This window comes from Capra hircus, chromosome 24 (assembly GCF_001704415.2).
Source record: "Capra hircus breed San Clemente chromosome 24, ASM170441v1, whole genome shotgun sequence".
NCBI classification, from domain to species: Eukaryota; Metazoa; Chordata; class Mammalia; order Artiodactyla; family Bovidae; genus Capra; species Capra hircus.
In genome coordinates this window covers 56287058-56305519 of record NC_030831.1, presented here as the reverse complement: position 1 = coordinate 56305519, position 18462 = coordinate 56287058, and the positions used below count along the sequence as shown (strand labels likewise).

General features: G+C 40.0%; 1 protein-coding gene across 3 annotated transcripts in view; it reads right to left on the bottom strand.

The window, feature by feature from the left end:
* WDR7 (WD repeat domain 7) overlaps nt 1-18462 on the bottom strand; it is a 354279-nt gene that overhangs the window by 245564 nt on the left and 90253 nt on the right. For all 3 annotated transcript variants that reach the window (XM_018039552.1, XM_018039554.1, XM_018039553.1), the window contains exons 15-16: nt 7972-8741; nt 6304-6392 (exon numbers count right to left, since the gene is read on the bottom strand). In XM_018039552.1, the coding sequence (XP_017895041.1) occupies nt 6304-6392; nt 7972-8741 (859 nt within the window). The remainder of the gene's footprint in view (nt 1-6303; nt 6393-7971; nt 8742-18462) is intronic.

Here is an 18462-nt window from a genome sequence, read left to right as displayed (position 1 = left end):
GTTTCAGCTTTAGCATCATTCCTTCCAAAGAAATCCCAGGGCTGATCTCCTTCAGAATGGGCTCTTTGGATCTCCTTGCAGTCCAACGGACTCTCAAGAGTCTTCTCCAACACCACAGTGAAAGTGAAAGAGGAGAGTGAAAAAGTTGGCTTAAAGCTCAATATTCAGAAAACGAAAATCATGGCATCAGTCCCATCACTTCATGGGAAATAGACGGGGAAACAGTGGAAACAGTGTCAGACTTTATTTTTTAGGGTTCTAAAATCACTGCAGATGGTGACTGCAGCCATGAAATTAAAAGACGCTTACTCCTTGTAAGAAAAGTTATGACCAACCTAGATAGCATATTCAAAAGCAGAGATATTGCTTTGCCCACTAAGGTTCGTCTAGTCAAGGCTCTGGTTTTTCCAGTAGTCATGTATGGATGTGAGAGTTGGACTTTGAGGAAGGCTGAGCGCCGAAGAATTGATGCATTTGAACAATAAATTACCCATGGGTAAAAGCGAAAAAAAAAAAAAAAAGAAAACTTAAAAGGAAAACATACCAAAATATGTGCGACGCATCTAAAGTTGTGCTTGGGGGTAAATGAACAGTGCTGACCGCCTACATCAGAAAAGAAGAAAAGCTCTGTATCAACAACCTCAGGCTCTACTTAAACTAAAAATTACAAGCAAATTTAAAGCAAAAGAAATGAAAGCATAGCAAGCAAAGCAAAAACAAATGAAATAAAAAAGAGAAAAACAATAAAAACTGAAGAACTAAAAGCTGACTAAGAACTATAAAACTGCTAAGTTACTAGATAGACTAATCAGGGAGAAAAGGAGAAAGAAACACAAATTATGAATAATAGAGGATGCCATTTCAAATCCTACAGATATGACACTGAAAGGAAAATAAGAGAATGTTAAATAACTTTTGGCCAATAAATGTGACACCAACTTCCTATGTTAGAACCAGACAAAGAACAATATGTGGTTCAAAACTAGGAAAGGAGTGTGTCAAGACAAAGAACAATATGTGGTTCAAAACTAGGAAAGGAGTGTGTCAAGGTTATATATTGTCACCCTGCTTATTTAACTTATATGCAGAGTACATCATGCAAGATGCCAGGCTGGATGACTCACAAGCTGGAATCAAGATTGACAGGAAAAATATCAACAATCTCAGATATGCAGATAATACCACTGTGCTGGCAGAAAGTGAAGAGGAACTAAAGAGCCTCTTGATGAAGGTTGAAAGAGGAGAGTGAAAAAGCTGGCTTAAAACTCAACATTCAAAAAACTAAGATCATGGCATCTGGTCCCATCACTTGACGGCAAATAGATGAGGAAAAGTGGAAACAGTGGAAGAGTATTTCTTGGGCTCCGAAATCACCGTGGACAGTGACTGCAGCCATGAAATTAAAAGACACTTGCTCCTTGGAAGAAAAGCTATGACAAACCTAGACAGCTACTAAAAAGCAGAGACCTCACTTTGCTGCCAAGTCCATCTAGTCACGGCTATGGTGTTTCCAGTGGCCTTGTATGGACGTGAGAGTTGGACCGTAAAGAAGGCTGAGCGCTCAAGAATTGATGCTTTCAAATTGTGGTGCTGGAGAACTCTTGAGAGTCCCCTGGACAGCAAGGAGATGAAACCAGTCCATCCTAAAGCAAATCAAGTTTGAATATTCATTGGAAGGAGTGCTGCTGAAACTGAAGCTCCAATACTTTGACCAACTGATGTGAAGAGCCAACTTACTGGAAAAACCCTGATGCTGGGAAAGATTGAGGGCAGGAGGAAAAGGAAGCGACAGAGGTTGAGATGGTTGGATGGCATCACCAAATTAATGGACATGAATTTGAGTAAACTCCAGGAGATGATGAAGGACAGGGAAGCCTGGCATGCTCTAGTTCACGGGGTCACAAAGAGTCGGACATGACTTAGTGATTGAACAACAACAACAATCATCAAAGTTCACCTAAGAAGAATTTAAAAAAAAAATTCTAAATAGCTCTAAGCATTTAAATTTGTAGTTAAGAATCTTTTCCTAAAGAAAACTCTATGCCATTCTTTCACTGGTAAAATAGATCAAAGAAGTAAAAAGACAAAAAAAAACACAACAGTATCGATTTTACACATGCCCATCCCCTCCCCCCCAAAAATAGCAAAGCAAAGAGGGTAATATCCTTTGTCATTCTGTGAGATCAGCACTATACTGTTATCAAAACTGAAGAAATGATTATTGAAATGAAAACTCTAGACCCCAAATCCCTCATGACCGTTAACATAAAAACTCTTAACAAAATTTTAGCAAAGTATATCCAATAATCTATAAAAAGCATAATTTATCATGACCAAGTGTGACCTTCCCCAGGATTGCAAGGTTTTTACAAAACTCAGAAGTCAATGTTTTTGTACTTATTAAGAAAATGAAAGAGAAAATTCATTTGATAATTTCAACAAATGCAGAAAAATCATGTGACAAAATCTAACATTCATTCATAATTTTAAAATCTCTGCAAACTAGGAATGGGAGGGAACTATTCAGCTCAACTAAGAAAAACTTACAGCTAACATGTTTTATCCCTAAGATTGGGAATGAAGCAAGGATGTCAGTTCTACTTCGACATCTTTATGCTAACCTGTGCGATAAAGTAAGAAAAATAAAATGCATACCAATTAAAAACAAATAAAATGGTCTTTATTACAGATGACATGATTTTGGGCGTACATTCTAAAGGAATAAGGGCTGAAAATTCAGTAAATAATCATCAATTTTTTAAAAGTTCTTAAAATTAGTAATAACCAGGGCATCCGTGGTGACTCAGTGGTGAAGAACCTGCCTTGCAATGCAATGGACACTGGTTCAGTCCCTGGTGCAGAAAGGATCCCACGCGCCATGGAGTAACTACTAAGTCTGTGCACCACAACTGCTGAGCCTGCGCTCTAGAGCCTGGGAGCCGAGACTACCGGGCCCACATTGCACAACTCCTGAAGCCCGCACGCAGCTCCTGCTCCCAGCGAGAGCTGCCACTGCAGTGAGAAGCCCACGCAGCGCCACTAGGGGGCAGCCCCCGCACGCCCCGAGCAGAGAAAAGCCTTCATGCCTCAGTGAGGACTCAACACATCCAATAAGCAAATAAATAATAAAAAGGAACCCAACATACACTGGTGATAAACACTTAGCAAAGGAATAGTAGAGCTAATTTTTAAGCTATCTATAAAAGCATATAGGAAGTATCATAATCATGGAAGCTTAAAAGTTCTCCCTTTGATACTGGGAATAAAGAAGTTGTTCCGTATGATTTTCCATGTGATCAAAAGAACCTACAGAAATGTACTACCTTAATAGGTTGAATTTTGCAAGATGCTTTGATACACGGTCAATATACAAAAATCAGCTGCATTTCTATATCAGAGGGACAGAAAATAAAGCTATTTATTATCAGTTACAAAAATATTTTTAAAATCTAATAACAAGGAATAAATCTAACAAAAGAAATATAAGACCTCTACATAGAAAACTATATACAAGAGTTATGATAGCTGAATAAAACCTAAATAAATGTAGAGATATACCGAGTTGATGGATTAAAGGAGTGAATCCCATTAAGATAATAATTCTCCTATAAAAATGATCTACAAAGTCAATAAAACTAAAGTTAAAATAGGTCTTTGTGAGAACAATAAAAAGGTTCTAAAGTTTATACTGAAATTCAAAGGGACAAGAACAGCCAAGATATTATTTAAGAACAGGAAGGAAGACTTGATCTATTAAATACTGTCTTATTACAGAGCCACTGTAATTAAGGCACAAAGATACACAAACAAATCAGTGTGCTCAAACAGCTCAGAAACAAACCACATATATAAACACACTTTATTTACGACAAAGATGGCACTGCAAAGCAGTCGGGGAAGAATCATCTCTTTAATAAATCATGCTGTACAAGTTTGGGATCATCGTGGAAGTAAAACCAAATAGGACCCCTTGCTTCATATAATACACAAAATTAAAGTCTAGGCAGATTGTAGATCTGAACAAGAATGGTAAAGTAAGACAGTTTCTAAAAGAAAACAGAGAAGAATATCCTCATATGAGAGAAGGAATATCAGGGCAATTTCTTAGAATACACAAAAACAGTAACCAGGAATGAAAAATAGTGATCTATTAGATACACTAGCCAAACCAAAACGGCTAAAGTGGAAACATGGAAAGTATTAAGCACTGGCTCGGATATCTCACCCACTACGTATGAGGGGTCTCATTTCATTGATCCATATTTTCCAGCTTCTCTCCCTGAGCTGGTTTGATGGATGTATATTTGTCTTTCATAGGAAAAGATGTTAGCATTCTCTACAACTAAAGCTGAAGATAAATCTATGGAGAAACTCCACTTCTAGTTACATATGCAGCAGACAAGCTTACTAAGGTCTGAACACAAGAATGTTCAAAGCAGAATTGTTTACCAAAAGCAAACACTGGGCATAATCCAAATATCTACTGACCAAAAAAATGGATGAAAGAGTTGTGTTCTATTCATTCATCAGAATACTATCCAGCAATAAAACAATGAAAATAAACAAAACAGAGTCTCAGGCAAGAACACTGATAAATCTCACAAAAGCAGCCAGACACAGAAGAATACATACTCCATGATGACTGAATTCGGAGAAGGCAATGGCACCCCACTCCAGTACTCTTGCCTGGAAAATGCCATGGGCGGAGGAGCCTGGTGGGCTGCAGTCCATGGGGTCGCCAGGAGTTGGACACGACTCAGTGACTTCACTTTCACTTTCATGCATTGGAGAAGGCAATGGCAACCCACTCCAGTGTTCTTGCCTGGAGAATCCCAGGGACAGGGGAGCCTGGTGGGCTGCCGTCTATGGGGTCGCACAGAGTCGGACACGACTGAAGCGACTTAGCAGCAGCAGTAGCAGCAGCAGATGACTGAATTCATATAAAATTCAAAACACAGGCAAAACTAAATCACTGTGTTTAGGGATTTGAACTTAGGTTGTACAACCATAATGGAATGCAAGTAAGTAACTCCGTTACAAGTCAAGACAGTAGTTACCTCTGGAAGAGGAAGGCACACTGATGGGAGGGAGCATGTGGCGGCTTCCGGAGTGCTGGCAATGTTGTTTCTTGTCCAAGGATGGAGTTACATGGGTGTCTGGCTTGTAAAACTCACTGAGCTGCATATTCATGTCTGGGCACTTTTCTGTGTGCATTTCACACATACACAAGTATAAAAAGCTGTCTAATTAAAACCCTTACAGAACAGTATAAACTATTATGAAATGAGCATAAAGGTTTGATGAGAGGAAAGGGAAATAAGAGGGGTGACCACGTGGGGCTGGAAATAACGGGCTGCAGTAGCAAAGAGAGTCAGGGGAGCCTATGTTCCATAATGAGAAGCCAACACAGAGTGCCCCAAACTAAAAACCAAACACACCATTTAAGGATATTAGAGCAAGTGCAAACGATCAGCTAAGAGGTAAGAGGACTTGTTCTAGGAAAGAGGAAAACTGCAGATGTGAAGTTGGAGGCATGTTCATCTAACTTACAGAACGGTCACTGACTCTCTAAAACCTTAAAAAAAAAAATCCTACAAAGTCACCATTACAAGCAGAAACTTCACGGTCCCATCTCTTGCTCACTTTTTCACTGCTACCACATTCTATGAGAGAACGGCATCAACCTTTAACCTAAAGGAAATTTCTCTAAGCAGAACTGATTCTTCCCCCCACCCACCAACTCTGATTAGCTCACTTGTGAGTCTTAAAATGAATATAAAAGAAAATCAAGGAAGAAACACTCAATCTTTCTTCTAACCCATAAAAAATAAAGCTACAGACAAAAGTTAAAGTATATAATGATTGAATAAAAAGAGGAAGAATTTCCATCGTGGATTGTAATGCATGAGCTACTGGCAAATGACAAAAGAATAGCTACAGTAGGGAAATATGAATGTAAACGTTTGTAATGTAGTTAAAAAATAGGTGTATAACTTATAGACTCAAGACACACACAATTAAGGCACTAGCATTGTCAAGTTAAGGTGCCCCTAATGCATAAAAATTAGGCCAAAGACAGTACAATAAAATTATGTGAAATACACTCATTTATCAATTTCTAAATAAATCTGATTTATTTTTAACTGACATCTTAATTATCCATATTTACATCTGGAATATAACAACTTTTCTTTCTTTAACAATCTGAGACAAACAAAATGTTATGATTATACATTAGCTATGCCTCCTCAGTTTCTAGAGCTGAAATGTCATGTCAATTACTTATATTAGATTTAATTTTACCTTGTTTAATCTGTCCTTGCACAATAAGACTGGAAGTTGCAGGGGAACCCCTTGCCTTAGAAAGGTCTGGGGTGCTTGGTCTAGGTGGCCTTTAAAAAGAAGAAGAAAATACACATATATATATATATGCATTCATAGTTTCATAATTCCAGAGCCATTTAAAATATTAAGCTTCCTAGTTCCAAATGAACTGCAATAGAAACACATACAGAACCTTGTCAATTTGCTGTACCAAAAAGATAGGGTTTTGGTTTTTTTTTTCGCTTTGTACCTATTAACATTTTCCATTTCAGATTTTAATACAGAAATTAAATGATTAGCAAATAGCAAGTAAAACTTTTATATCTACAGTTTATGCTTTAAACTAGTTTAAGAAATATTTAGTCTACTGACAGATAAATATGATAATTAGCCCTTCATTTTTCAATATTATTATGCTGATATTTCAGCCCACTCTGTATCATTGGTCCAAATGAATTTACGGAACAATATATTGAGTTCCATAATTACCATATGTAAAATAGTCAATCAATGGGAATTTGCTGTATGACTCAGGGAACTCAAACCAGGGCTCTGTAACAACCTAGAGGGGTAGGGGGGGGAGGAAGGGGGGAGGGAGGTTCGGGAGGGAGGGGACATGTGTGTACCCGTGGCTGACTCGTGCGGATGCTTGGCAGAAACTAAACACTGTAAAGCAACTATCCTTCAATTTAAAATAAATCAATTAAAATACATAAAAATTTCAAATAATTCAGCCCTAAAGTCTGAAAAAGGCAATAAGGCATTAAGAAATCTTGGTCTCCATGGCCACCTGTTCCCTTTCGAATTCTGGTTCTACCACTTACTACTTGTGTGACCTTGGACAAGTTACTTCTCCTCCATGTTTCAGCTCTATCATCTGAAAACAAAAGGATAATAAAAGTACCCACCTTATAGGGTTAAAAGCATTAAGGAAATAATATTTGTAAAGTGCTCACAACAGAGCCAGACACTAGGGAAGTGCCACTTTAGCAGTTGTTAAATTAAAAAAAAAAAATTCTAACTGTGGTCAGCTCTCAAAAAGTGTAATAAAACCAGAGTTTAAAAAGTTGTCTTCATGACTTCTTGAAAATAAGAAATACTAATTCAGGCTAAGTATTCTAGAAACATTAAAAGAATACTCTTCCACATTTAAAAAAGTTGTTTTCTCTTTTCCCATCGAGAAATTCTGACTATACTTCTCACAAAATTTCTGAAACCAATCACTGAACACTTACCGTTCATTACACATGGGTCACAATAAAGAGAAGCATTTTAACCAAATGTACACCTTGAATTTAATGTCAGTGCCAACTACAGGAAGATATAATCCAAGATTATATTTACTGAAGAGCTAGTCTATAAGTTATTTGTTAAAGCTGAACTCCGACCTACTCTTTCATTCCAGTATTTTTTTAAGATAGCTACTAAGTATGTCTGAGTACAGATAAAACTGTACAATTTGATTATATTTTAAGCCATGCGTGTTGTAGTTAAAATATAAAGGGGAAACACTGAGATGACACAAAATTGCCAAGGCGTGTAGAGTCCCCGCTCACCGCGAAAAAGGTAATAAGACGTGATAAAAAGAAAACAGGTTTCTTTTTTTTCTGCATCATAAGGATAAAAATCAAGCTATCAAGGTCACACCTGGTAGGGCCCTTCTTCATATGATCACCAATAAAAGTTGCGTTGGTCATACTCATCAAGGTGTTTGCCAAAGATATGACAGACAGGAGATGCTGCGTGGTGACGGCCCGGGACAAGCCGTAGGTCCCCTTCCCGACGCCCTCGGTGGCCGCCAGCTTCCTTCCCACTTCAGCTTTCCCGCGGGACAGTTTACAAGCCGCCTGGTTATAACCCGGAAGCATCAGGGACATGTGACCTCCTCGCGATAAGAGGCCAAACGACACTGTGCAGTGGGGTTTCAGCATCCCCAGGCGGTCGAGACACACTTCGTCCAGGACCTCATTCAAACCCCAGGCGTGGAGGCAGGACATGAACAACTTGGCGGTGTCCATCGTCAGGTTATACTCCAGCAGGGTCAGCGGCTTGGACTTGCTGGCCCGATACTCAGGGTCGCTGTCCTCCCGCCTCTGCCGCACCGCCTCTTCATCCTCGTCTTCGTCGTCCAGGAGGTGCTCTTTTATGTTCTCTTTGATGGTTTCCTTCACTTGTTGGAAGAGGACTGCTGCTCGTTTTCCAGTTAGAAAAGAGCCCCCTTTGTCTGAACTGCCAGATGCTTTCTGCAGATTCTCTGGGGAAATAAGCGTCGTGTTCGGCCTAGAGGCTTCTTCAGTCAAGAGCTGAATAATCAGCGCTTCCACATCAAAGAAGAGCACGTGAATGTCCGGGTCTGTTAGGTTTGTCTTTATTGCTTGAACCATCAGGGAGTTATGAGAATATTTAGGTAAATTTCCCTGCAACAGACATTTCGAGAAGATGGTTACAATTCAAAGTATTTCATGTCATGCCTTCATTAATGAACAATACATAGTTGAAGGAATTTAGATGCTTATTAAGCTGGTTTTTTTAGGTACCTATATCATTAAAAGGAACAAGGCAGCTTTGTCAATCAGCAGCACATAAGAGATATGAACTTAAAATTAGAAGAAGGCCAAGCTGAAATAATTATAGAATTGTCAGTGTTTTTAAAAGAAATGAAATTGTCTTATTGAAGTAGGGAGTCTTTCTACTTATCAAGCAGGTTAAAAATTGTTTCAATAACTTGAATGCAAATTCTACATCTGAGAATAAGCTACTACGGTTCCACCTGAAAGAATAATCCATTCATCACAACTAGTCGTCCTTTTAGTCGCTGCACCAAATTCCTTTTTTACTTTACCTTCAATCTCTCCCGGTTCGTAGATTCTTTTCCTTCAACAGAGAACATGTTCAAGCCTACCTGCATTCTTCAAAAGTGCTACAGTTTGACCATGTTCCCTCTTCTATTGCTTTCCCAGTCTACTGCCCCTTTTAGCCAAATGTAAGGAAAGCTGTAGATTAATCCGATGGCAGCTCTCTGGTCCCTCTCCTCATTAATCTCTCCGTATATCTGACTGTATTCACTATTTCTGACATTGCTGATTTTGCTAAGAGAAAGTATAAAAAGAGATTCCCAGAGGATATCTTCTTGCTGAAACTTCTAATTCTGACCACTCAGTTAGATGCCCTGAAAACTCATTCTTTCTCCCACAATAGAACTATCACCTATTTGTAATGGCTCCCTAATTTCCATCACCAGCCAGACCAGCTCCTGAAGGAGTTTCAACCCTGTATTTACCATTGCTTTTACCTGGATGTCCCACAGAACCTTGTATTTAATATGTCCTAACCGCCACCCTCCAACTAAACCTGCTGCTCCTCCCAAGTCATGGGTTAAGAATCATTCTCCTCTGTCGCCACCATCACACCACCACGTCCAGACCCTTTTTTTCTCTCTTCCAAAACGGATTCACCCCCCTTTGTCTCTCCTCGCTCCCATCCAATCTCTGCCGAGCCACAACACTTCCTTCTGAAAAGCAAATCTCATCATGTCAGTCTCCTGCCGAAAAACTGCCCCGTTATCATGGGTTATTAAGAGAAATGAAAAGTACAAAATTAAAAACCTAAATCAAAATATAGGTGAATATATCTGATCTCAAGATGAGAAAGGACTTGCCACACAGACCCAAATTTCAAATTCACTACTAGAAAAATTGAAGGCAAGTAAGAAATAGGAATAAAAATGCACCACAAATAAGACTGATAAAGTTACAATCTATATAAAAACATGAGTGCCAAAATAAAAGGGAAAGATATCATAAAGGTCAAGGACAATTCACAATAAAAGAGACAAATAGTCAAGGAATATAAGGGAAAACTGACTCGAACTAGCTGTTGAGGAAATAACAGTTAAAAAACCACAAGGTATCATTTATAAAATTAACAAACAGTAAACACACAAAAAAAATTCCTTAGCCAGGAGTATAATGAAAGTCAAACCCACACACTGAAGGCAGCACTTTCAATAGCAGCCCTTTCAGAAGAGTAGGGGTGTACGAGCCCTTAGCACTGTTTGACCAGTACATTTATTTCTAGAACTCTATTTATCCTAAATAGTCAGAAATACAAAGATTTATGTGCAAAGATATTTGGTGAAACAGTGCCCATTACTTTAGATGGAAAGCAACCTAAATAGTCTAATGCTAAGGAAATAAATAATTTAAGCTAATCATACAATAAATACTGTAAATCAAGACAAATCATGCTTCCTTGGCACATTTAACCACATGGCAAAATGCCCGTATTCCAATTTTAAGTGAGATAAGATTACACAAGAGCACACACGTACACACACACACGCTATACAACAGAGTTAAAATTCTGATTTCATTTCTTTAATGCCCAAGTATGCATCTGAGCATGATGAGAAACACTGAAAACACATACATGAAAATGTTCCTATTACTTTTTGTGATGCAATCGTTATCAGATCTACATTTTCTTACTATTTCTGTATTATTTCTTACGTGGTCTATAATCAACATGCATTTTCATAAATAGAAAATACAGTTCTTGGATAAAATGCTAAATCCTTAAGTACAACATTCAAGGTCCATTACAACTCGATGCCAAGTACCTTCCCGCTTTAACAGACAGGTTCCAGCGCCATAACCACACTCCCTCACCCACTGGTCCCCTTCTTTCTTTACCCAAAATACTCTTCTTGGCTCCACTCCAACCCCTTCTCGTCCATCAAGATCCTAATTCTCCCAGGGAAAGTTAATTCACAGCGAACCCAGTTCCCATAACATTTTTTATACACAAGCCTGTACACCTTGGCTGTATTTATATAATTAGCTATTTCATGTATTTACATGTTCCTGTTCTCTGTAGGAACTATGTCTTACTCATCGTGTGCAATCCCATGCCTATCGGAGTACCTGGCAAAATAAACAAACAACATTATAAAAATCTTTGTAAAACTCTTTTAAGTTGCTAATCCACTCTTCTATCACAGCATTGCACTGACTCCCTTTACATGCTCTCTCTTCTCAGTCCTCCTCCCACCTGACTACGTTCCTTTCCTGCTTAAGAGGCTTCAACAGCATTTTATAACCCAGGGATAAAATCTTTGCAAAGCACAAAACAGCCTCCAAAATAGATGGCCACCTACTCCTCCAATTTCATCTCTAACTGCTGCTGCTGCTAAGTCACTTCAGTCGTGTCCGACTCTGTGCGACCCCATAGACGGCAGCCCATCAGGCTCCCCCGTACCTGGGATTCTCCAGGCAAGAACACTGGAGTGGGTTGCCGTTTCAAGTGAAAAGTGAAAGTGAAGTCGCTCAGTCCTGTCCGACTCTTCGAGACCCCGTGGACTGCAGCCCACCAGGCTCCTCCGCCCATGGGATTTTCCAGGCAAGAGTACTACTGGAGTGGGGTGCCACTGCCTTCTCCTCATCCCTGACTACAAGCCTACAGTCTTCCACTGAAACCAAATTAAGCCACCTGTGCCCTAGAACCACACGGCCAAGGACTTGCGCCTCTGCGTGGAGGGTGCCAGGACGGCACCCTTTTCTCATTCTCATTGCTGCCACTCAAGCCACACTTCTCCTCACCCTTCAAGAGGCAGCTCAAGTGGCTGTTCTTTCAAAACTTATTTCCAGAATTATCTCTAATTCTGCTTTGTATGAACCTCTGCTCTGAACTGAACACATGGTGTTTAAAGAAAGGTAGAAAATAAATATCATTTCCATACTATAGCTTAAGAACCTAAGGTGCATAAGTAGTATGATAAATTTCCACTACACAAAATATGAAGTTTAAAAAAAAAAAAAAAGACTTTCTGAATTCCATCCCGGTATTTCATTTATTTATGCCGCATTCATCTATGTTCGTGCAAGGCACTAAGGATACAAAGATAAACGAGATGATTTTCTAGCTATGGAACCCAAAACTATCAAATAACGACATGACTATGCAGTATGAATGGTGTTACAAAGAAAGGACATTGGAAGGTATGATAAGAAAAACAAAGCACTGAGTCCACCTCGGGTGTCAGAGGCTCCTCACCAAAGGGCTAACTGGAACTACGACGGGCAGAAGAGCGAGAAGGGAGGAAGGCAGGAGACAGCACAGGATGGGCGTTGGTGTCGGCAACCAAGGGAAAGAGCGCAAGGCGCGGCTCGCTGAGAGCACGGAGGCCCACACCGGGGCTTCGGAACGTTCTCGAGCAGGCTCAGGGGCCACTAACGCAGTGCTTCCCGGAGAACATCAGGGATGCTTGCTAAAGTACGGGTTCTGGGGCTGGGTATCAGACCCGAATCCGTGTCTCTTGGAATGGATCAGAATCCGCCTAATGAAAACCCAACATGACTTTCTACAGTAAAGCACGAGAAAAAGAGAAAGTGAAGTCGCTCAGTCGTGTCTGACTCTTTGCGACCCTATGGACGGTAGCCCATCAGGCTCCTCCATCCATGGGATTCTCCAGGCAAGACGACTGGAGTGCGGCTGCCACTTCCTTCTCCAAGGGATCTTCCCAATCCAGGGATCAAACGCGGGTCTCCTACACTGAAGGCAGACACTTTACTAAGTGAGCCACCAGGGAAGCCAGAAGTATGGGAACTATTACCTAAAGACTTTAATAAGGGGAGTAACATGATCGAATTTAGTTTTATAACTATTCCTCTACCTGCAATGTTGGCTGAAAAGAATAGATCCAGGTCATGAATACAAGCTTGAAGGAGACAGAAGCCACCCAGCTGAGCAGAGACAGAAGCATCAATCGCACCAGGAATTGGGCTGGGGTGACTGCCTACTGCCTTATTTCTCGCACCACTTTCATATCTGCTTTTTCAAACACTGACTGCGTAACGTCAGACACTGTGCTTAAGGTTGTGCACCTCTGACACTAACTGGACTGAGTGAGACATTAAATTACATATTCATAATAAAAACATTATACCTAAAGTATCACTAAGATCAAAGCTGTTAACAATGAGAGCTAACACATACTGAGCTGAGGCTATAACCTGGGCGCTGTGCTAGGCCTTAGGGCCGGTTATGTCCCAGCAAAATGGATTTTATATCAATATTAGGTAGACAGATGTGGCACGAGGTTTGAGGGAATAACAACATTAGGCAAAACACAGTACTTTGGTAAATACTGTCTTTCCAGTTAAAAAATCTACAAAATTATTTTAGGAGAAAGAGAAACCATTACTACCAAAGAGTAAATAAAAACAAAAAACCAAGCACGCTCGCTAATTCTCGAAGCGGCAAGAGCTGCCAGAATGAGGACCCAAGGTCGTCCTTGAAGCGCCCTCCTCTGATGCCAACCACACGCACCCCTCTCAGCACCCCGGACCTGCCCAGGTGCCGCCTCTCTCTGGGAGGGGTGCCCGCAGACAGCCTGTGTGCTCGGACAGCTGAGAGGTTATCTGGGGTCTGGCACCCTGGTATCTGGGCTTGACTGTGTGTGACTCCTCTCATCAACCTCTCGGTCCTACTGACTGTATCACTGTGGCAAAAACTGTATCTAATGGCAATCCATAGCCATAAAAAGAAAGGGAACAATGAAAGCAGATGAAAACAGAGGGAGACAAGGAAAGGAGAGCAAACAAAGGCTCAAGCCCGCGTCCTGCAGATGAACTATGCCTTCTAACATCAGCAAGTCCCGCGTATGACCTGTAATGCCTGACCACGGATTTCACTGACTAGCAAAGTCTCATTACAACAAAATATGGACACAAGCGAAGTTGTGAGGGTAAGATTTTAGCCACATGTACATATTGCTATCCCTCATGGCTCAGTCGGTAAAGAATCTGCCTGCAATGCAGGAGACCCAGGTTCGATTCCAGGGTCTCCCCTGGAAAAGGAAATGGCGAGCCACCCCAGTATTCTTGCCTGGAGAATCCCATGGACAGAGGAGGCTGGCAGGCTACATTCCACAGATTGCAAGAGCTGGACACAGCTTAGTGACTAAAGCACCACCACCACACAGTGCTATATTTAAAATAGACAACCAACAAGGACTTACTATATAGCACAGAGAATTCAGCTCAACGTTGCCTCGGCACAGAGAACTCAGCTCAACGTTGCCTTGCAGCCTGGATGAGACTGGAGTTTGGGGGAGAATGGATGCATATGTATCTGTGGCTGAATCCCTTTGCTGTTCACCTGAAACTATCTCAACATTGTTAACTGGCTATTGTCTAATACAAAATAAAAAATTTCTTAAAAAGAAAAATTAGCTACATGCATGAAGATGGCAGAGTTGATCACTGGCATGTCTGATATCCAGTATATTACACTAAGATTAACTAAAGAAAAATAAACAAAAACATCTACCAAACTCCAAGGACCTCTTGGCTTAACCATAAGATATACAACGTATAGAGCCAACTAACTCCTTCATCATCTTATATTCTTAACAGTTTCAAGAACAGGCCACCTGATCCTGGAAATGCTTTAACAGGAATGTCAGTGTGTTTGCTCTGTCACCTTTATTAAAGAACGTCTGAGATGTGTGCTCACAAACTCATTTTTGCATTATCATGGAGGAAGATTAAACTCAACTCAGCAAATATTTGCAGAATGCCCATTTTCTATAATATGCTTCAGAGAAAAAAAAAAAAGCCTCTGTGCTTAAGGCGATCACGTTAAAACTTACTTGAAAAAGGGCTACAGAAAAGCTAAACCATGTGGAATATGCAAATGAAATGGTCTTGGCAAGTAATACCCGACGGTAAATGCAACTCACACACACCCCTACGAAGCTAGTTAGATAGACACATTTGACATTTTACTACAAGTCTTTGTCTTCTGTACATGGAAAAATACAGATTTAGTCATTTCAGATAAACAAGGAACTTGACTTAAAATGGTACAGAAATGCAAAAATAAGGAAAAAGTATTGGGTTGTGTGGTCATCACTGACAGTCAATCTGTGGCAATCACATGAAGAGCAGCAGCTAAAACTCTGTCTCAAGTGAAAACCCAAGCCAAGTGACAGAACTGTGATCTCGGGATCAACCTGTCTTCAACCTCAGGGATTGTTCAGCACACGCACGCACACACACACACGCACAGCATAAAGCAGCAGCCCCCAGCAACAGCGACAGACCAAAAACCCAACCAGTCATCTCACAATCTGCAGAGAAGGAAAGTTATTATCCTTTCTACAGCATTTACTGTTATTACAGATTTGAATACATGCCAGGTTAAGTCATGTCTGCTGAAACACCTGATAACTCTGTCCCCTAAAACTGATGACATAGTGATACTCCAGCCGTGTTTCATCTTATCCAATGACTAAGAGACAACTGGAACACTGGCAACAATTTTACTCTTGTACCATTTACTTCAGTGGTCCCAGTTTAAAAGCTTACTTATTTCTGAACTGGTTTTTAATGTCATGATTTAGGGGACAATTTTTAAAGTTACCTGGTAAAATAATTCACTGTTTTTCCTGAAAGGGTCCTGAGTTCAACCTGTAATTATAATATCAAACAGTTCAGATTTCTACCTAAACATTAACTTGACTCATGAAGTCAGCATTAAACATCAGCTGATTCTGATGATAAAGTGGAAAGAAGAAAAATGGATGCTTTTTTTTTTTTAATTTTGAATCTCCTCTGAAACCAGAGATGAAGGATACTAATAAGACTAGGAAATGTTATTTAACATACACATAAGCCTCTACAAATATAGAGTTCTAAAACAGAATATAAGAAAAATATATATTTTAAAATATTAATACATTTTATAAAATAACTATATATCATTTATAATATATGCTCTAAATAATTTTTAGGAACTAAGTATAGAGTACTAGCTTATTATTTAAGAATAAATTTGTAAGAAAAATGAATAATTTTATTCTTGATTATGGATAGAATATTTTATTGAATAAAGACCTTTAAAAGAACTTCTGAAATCTGATGCATAATATTGAATACAAAAGTTTCAACAAATAAAAACACGATGATGTCTTAATGTACTTTTAAAACATTCTAAAATTCAGTAAAGAGGAAAATGCCACCATCTGCTATTTTAAAAAGTAGGGTTTTAATGTCAATGATTTTAAGGACTGGGGAAAGGGAGGAAGGCAGGGAATAAGGAAGACAAGAAGGGAAGAAGGAAACACAAAAAATTAACGACCAAGAAAATGCGTTAAGACTGAGATGGAGATTTGGTGCCCTCTGCTGTCGTATTGCTGTTACTGCACACTAACAGTTAGGAAAACAGTAAGATGAGCTTTCCCTCAGAGATTCCTGTTTTAAGTTGGAGTTAGACAATATACGTACTCTAATATTTGATTTTAGATAGAATGGGATTTTGTGATTAGGTATGAATTACAAGATACTCATTCAGTTCAGTTCAGTTCAGTTGCTCAGTCATGTCCGACTCTTTGGGACCCCATGAATCGCAGCACGCCATCAAAAACTCCCAGAGTTCACCCAAACTCACTTCCATCAAGTCGGCGATGCCATCCAGCCATCTCATCCTCTGTTGTCCCCTTCTCCTCCTGCCCTCAATCCCTCCCAGGATCAGTCTTTTCCAATGAGTCAACTCTGCATGAGGTGGCCAAAGTATTGGAATTTCAGCTGTAGCATCAATCAGTCCTTCCAAAGAACACCCAGGACTGATCTCCTTTAGAATGGACTGGTTGGATCTCCTTGCAGTCCAAGGGATTCTCAAGAGTCTTCTCCAACACCATAGTTCAAAAGCATCAATTCTTCGGCGCTCAGCTTTCTTCACAGTCCAACTCTCACATCCATACATGACCACTGGAAAAACCATAGCCTTGACCAGACAGACCTTTGTTGGCAAAGTAATGTCTCTGCTTTTTAATATGCTGTCTAGCATTAGATGATGTTACTTCACTTCCTTTCATGTGTTTTCATTAACAAGTATATTAATAAGCATAAGCCAAAAAGAGAGGTATTTTAGTTATTAAAGTTTTAAGGTTTTATGTATGTGTGTGTGTGTGTCTGTGTGTGTGTGTGTGCACGCACACATGTGCGCTCAGTTATGTTGGACTCTGTGACCCCCATGGACCACAGCTTGTCAGGCTCCTCTGTCCATGAGATTCTCCAGGCAAGAACACTGGAGTGGGTTGCCATTTCCTCCTCCAGGGAATCTTCCTGACCCAGGGGTCAAACTGGAGTCTCCTGCATTGGCAGGTGGATTCTTTTACCACTGAGCCACCTGGGATGCACTAAGGTTTATACTGTACTATAATTCATTTCATATGACATAAATAAAATGTAAATTACAAGTTAATTATGTGTTAAATAAAAACTTTTTATAAAGAAACTGTCTTCTAAAGATATTTCTACAGGCCAGGTCTTACTGGATAATATTGGAGTAACAGTAACAGCCAAATGGCATTAACATATTAAGACATTCCTAGATCAACATGCTAACTTTCCACAACACTAGCACGAGCGGAATGACTTGCGACCCTTCCCAAAGGGCCAAGGGACTGAGTAACAAGACCTGGAGCCCTGGAGGCGGGGGCCCTACTCCTCCCACTTCTCTATTAGACATATCTTTACATGAACCACTCGACACCTCCAGCATTACTTCTTCCATCTCCCAAATAAGAAAGACTACTTACTTCAGAGAGCTGGTGTCAACAGCTAATAGATAAAAACAAGCAGTGTTTCTCTTGCTAGATAATAAAATCCAGCTTATTTTATTCAATATTGCAAATAAATATGTTAAAGACATATGTGAAAAGTTTAAATCACTAAAGGAAAGAAGCTGTTTTAAGGAAAGAAACTGTTTTAAGGAAAGAAATTGTGTTTTAAGGGCTTCTATTTTGTATACAAAACTCAACATATTTGTGAAAGAATGGAAATACAATGAGATTCTGGGTGACTGATGTGTAAGAGAAAAGACAGGACTAAATGCTAACTAAATGAAAAGGAAAAAAGAAAACCTCTCCAAGTGCTCCCGGGTCACTGCGGCGAGGAATCTGATTTCAGAAAGACTTACACACGTCGACTCTTGTGCCTGTGCTCAGCCATGTCCAGCTTTTTGCAAGCCCGTGGACTATAGCCTATAAGGTTCCTCTGTCCATGGGATTCTACAGGCAGGAACACCGGAGGGGGCTGCCATGCCTCCTCCAGGGCATCTTCCCGACGTAGGGAT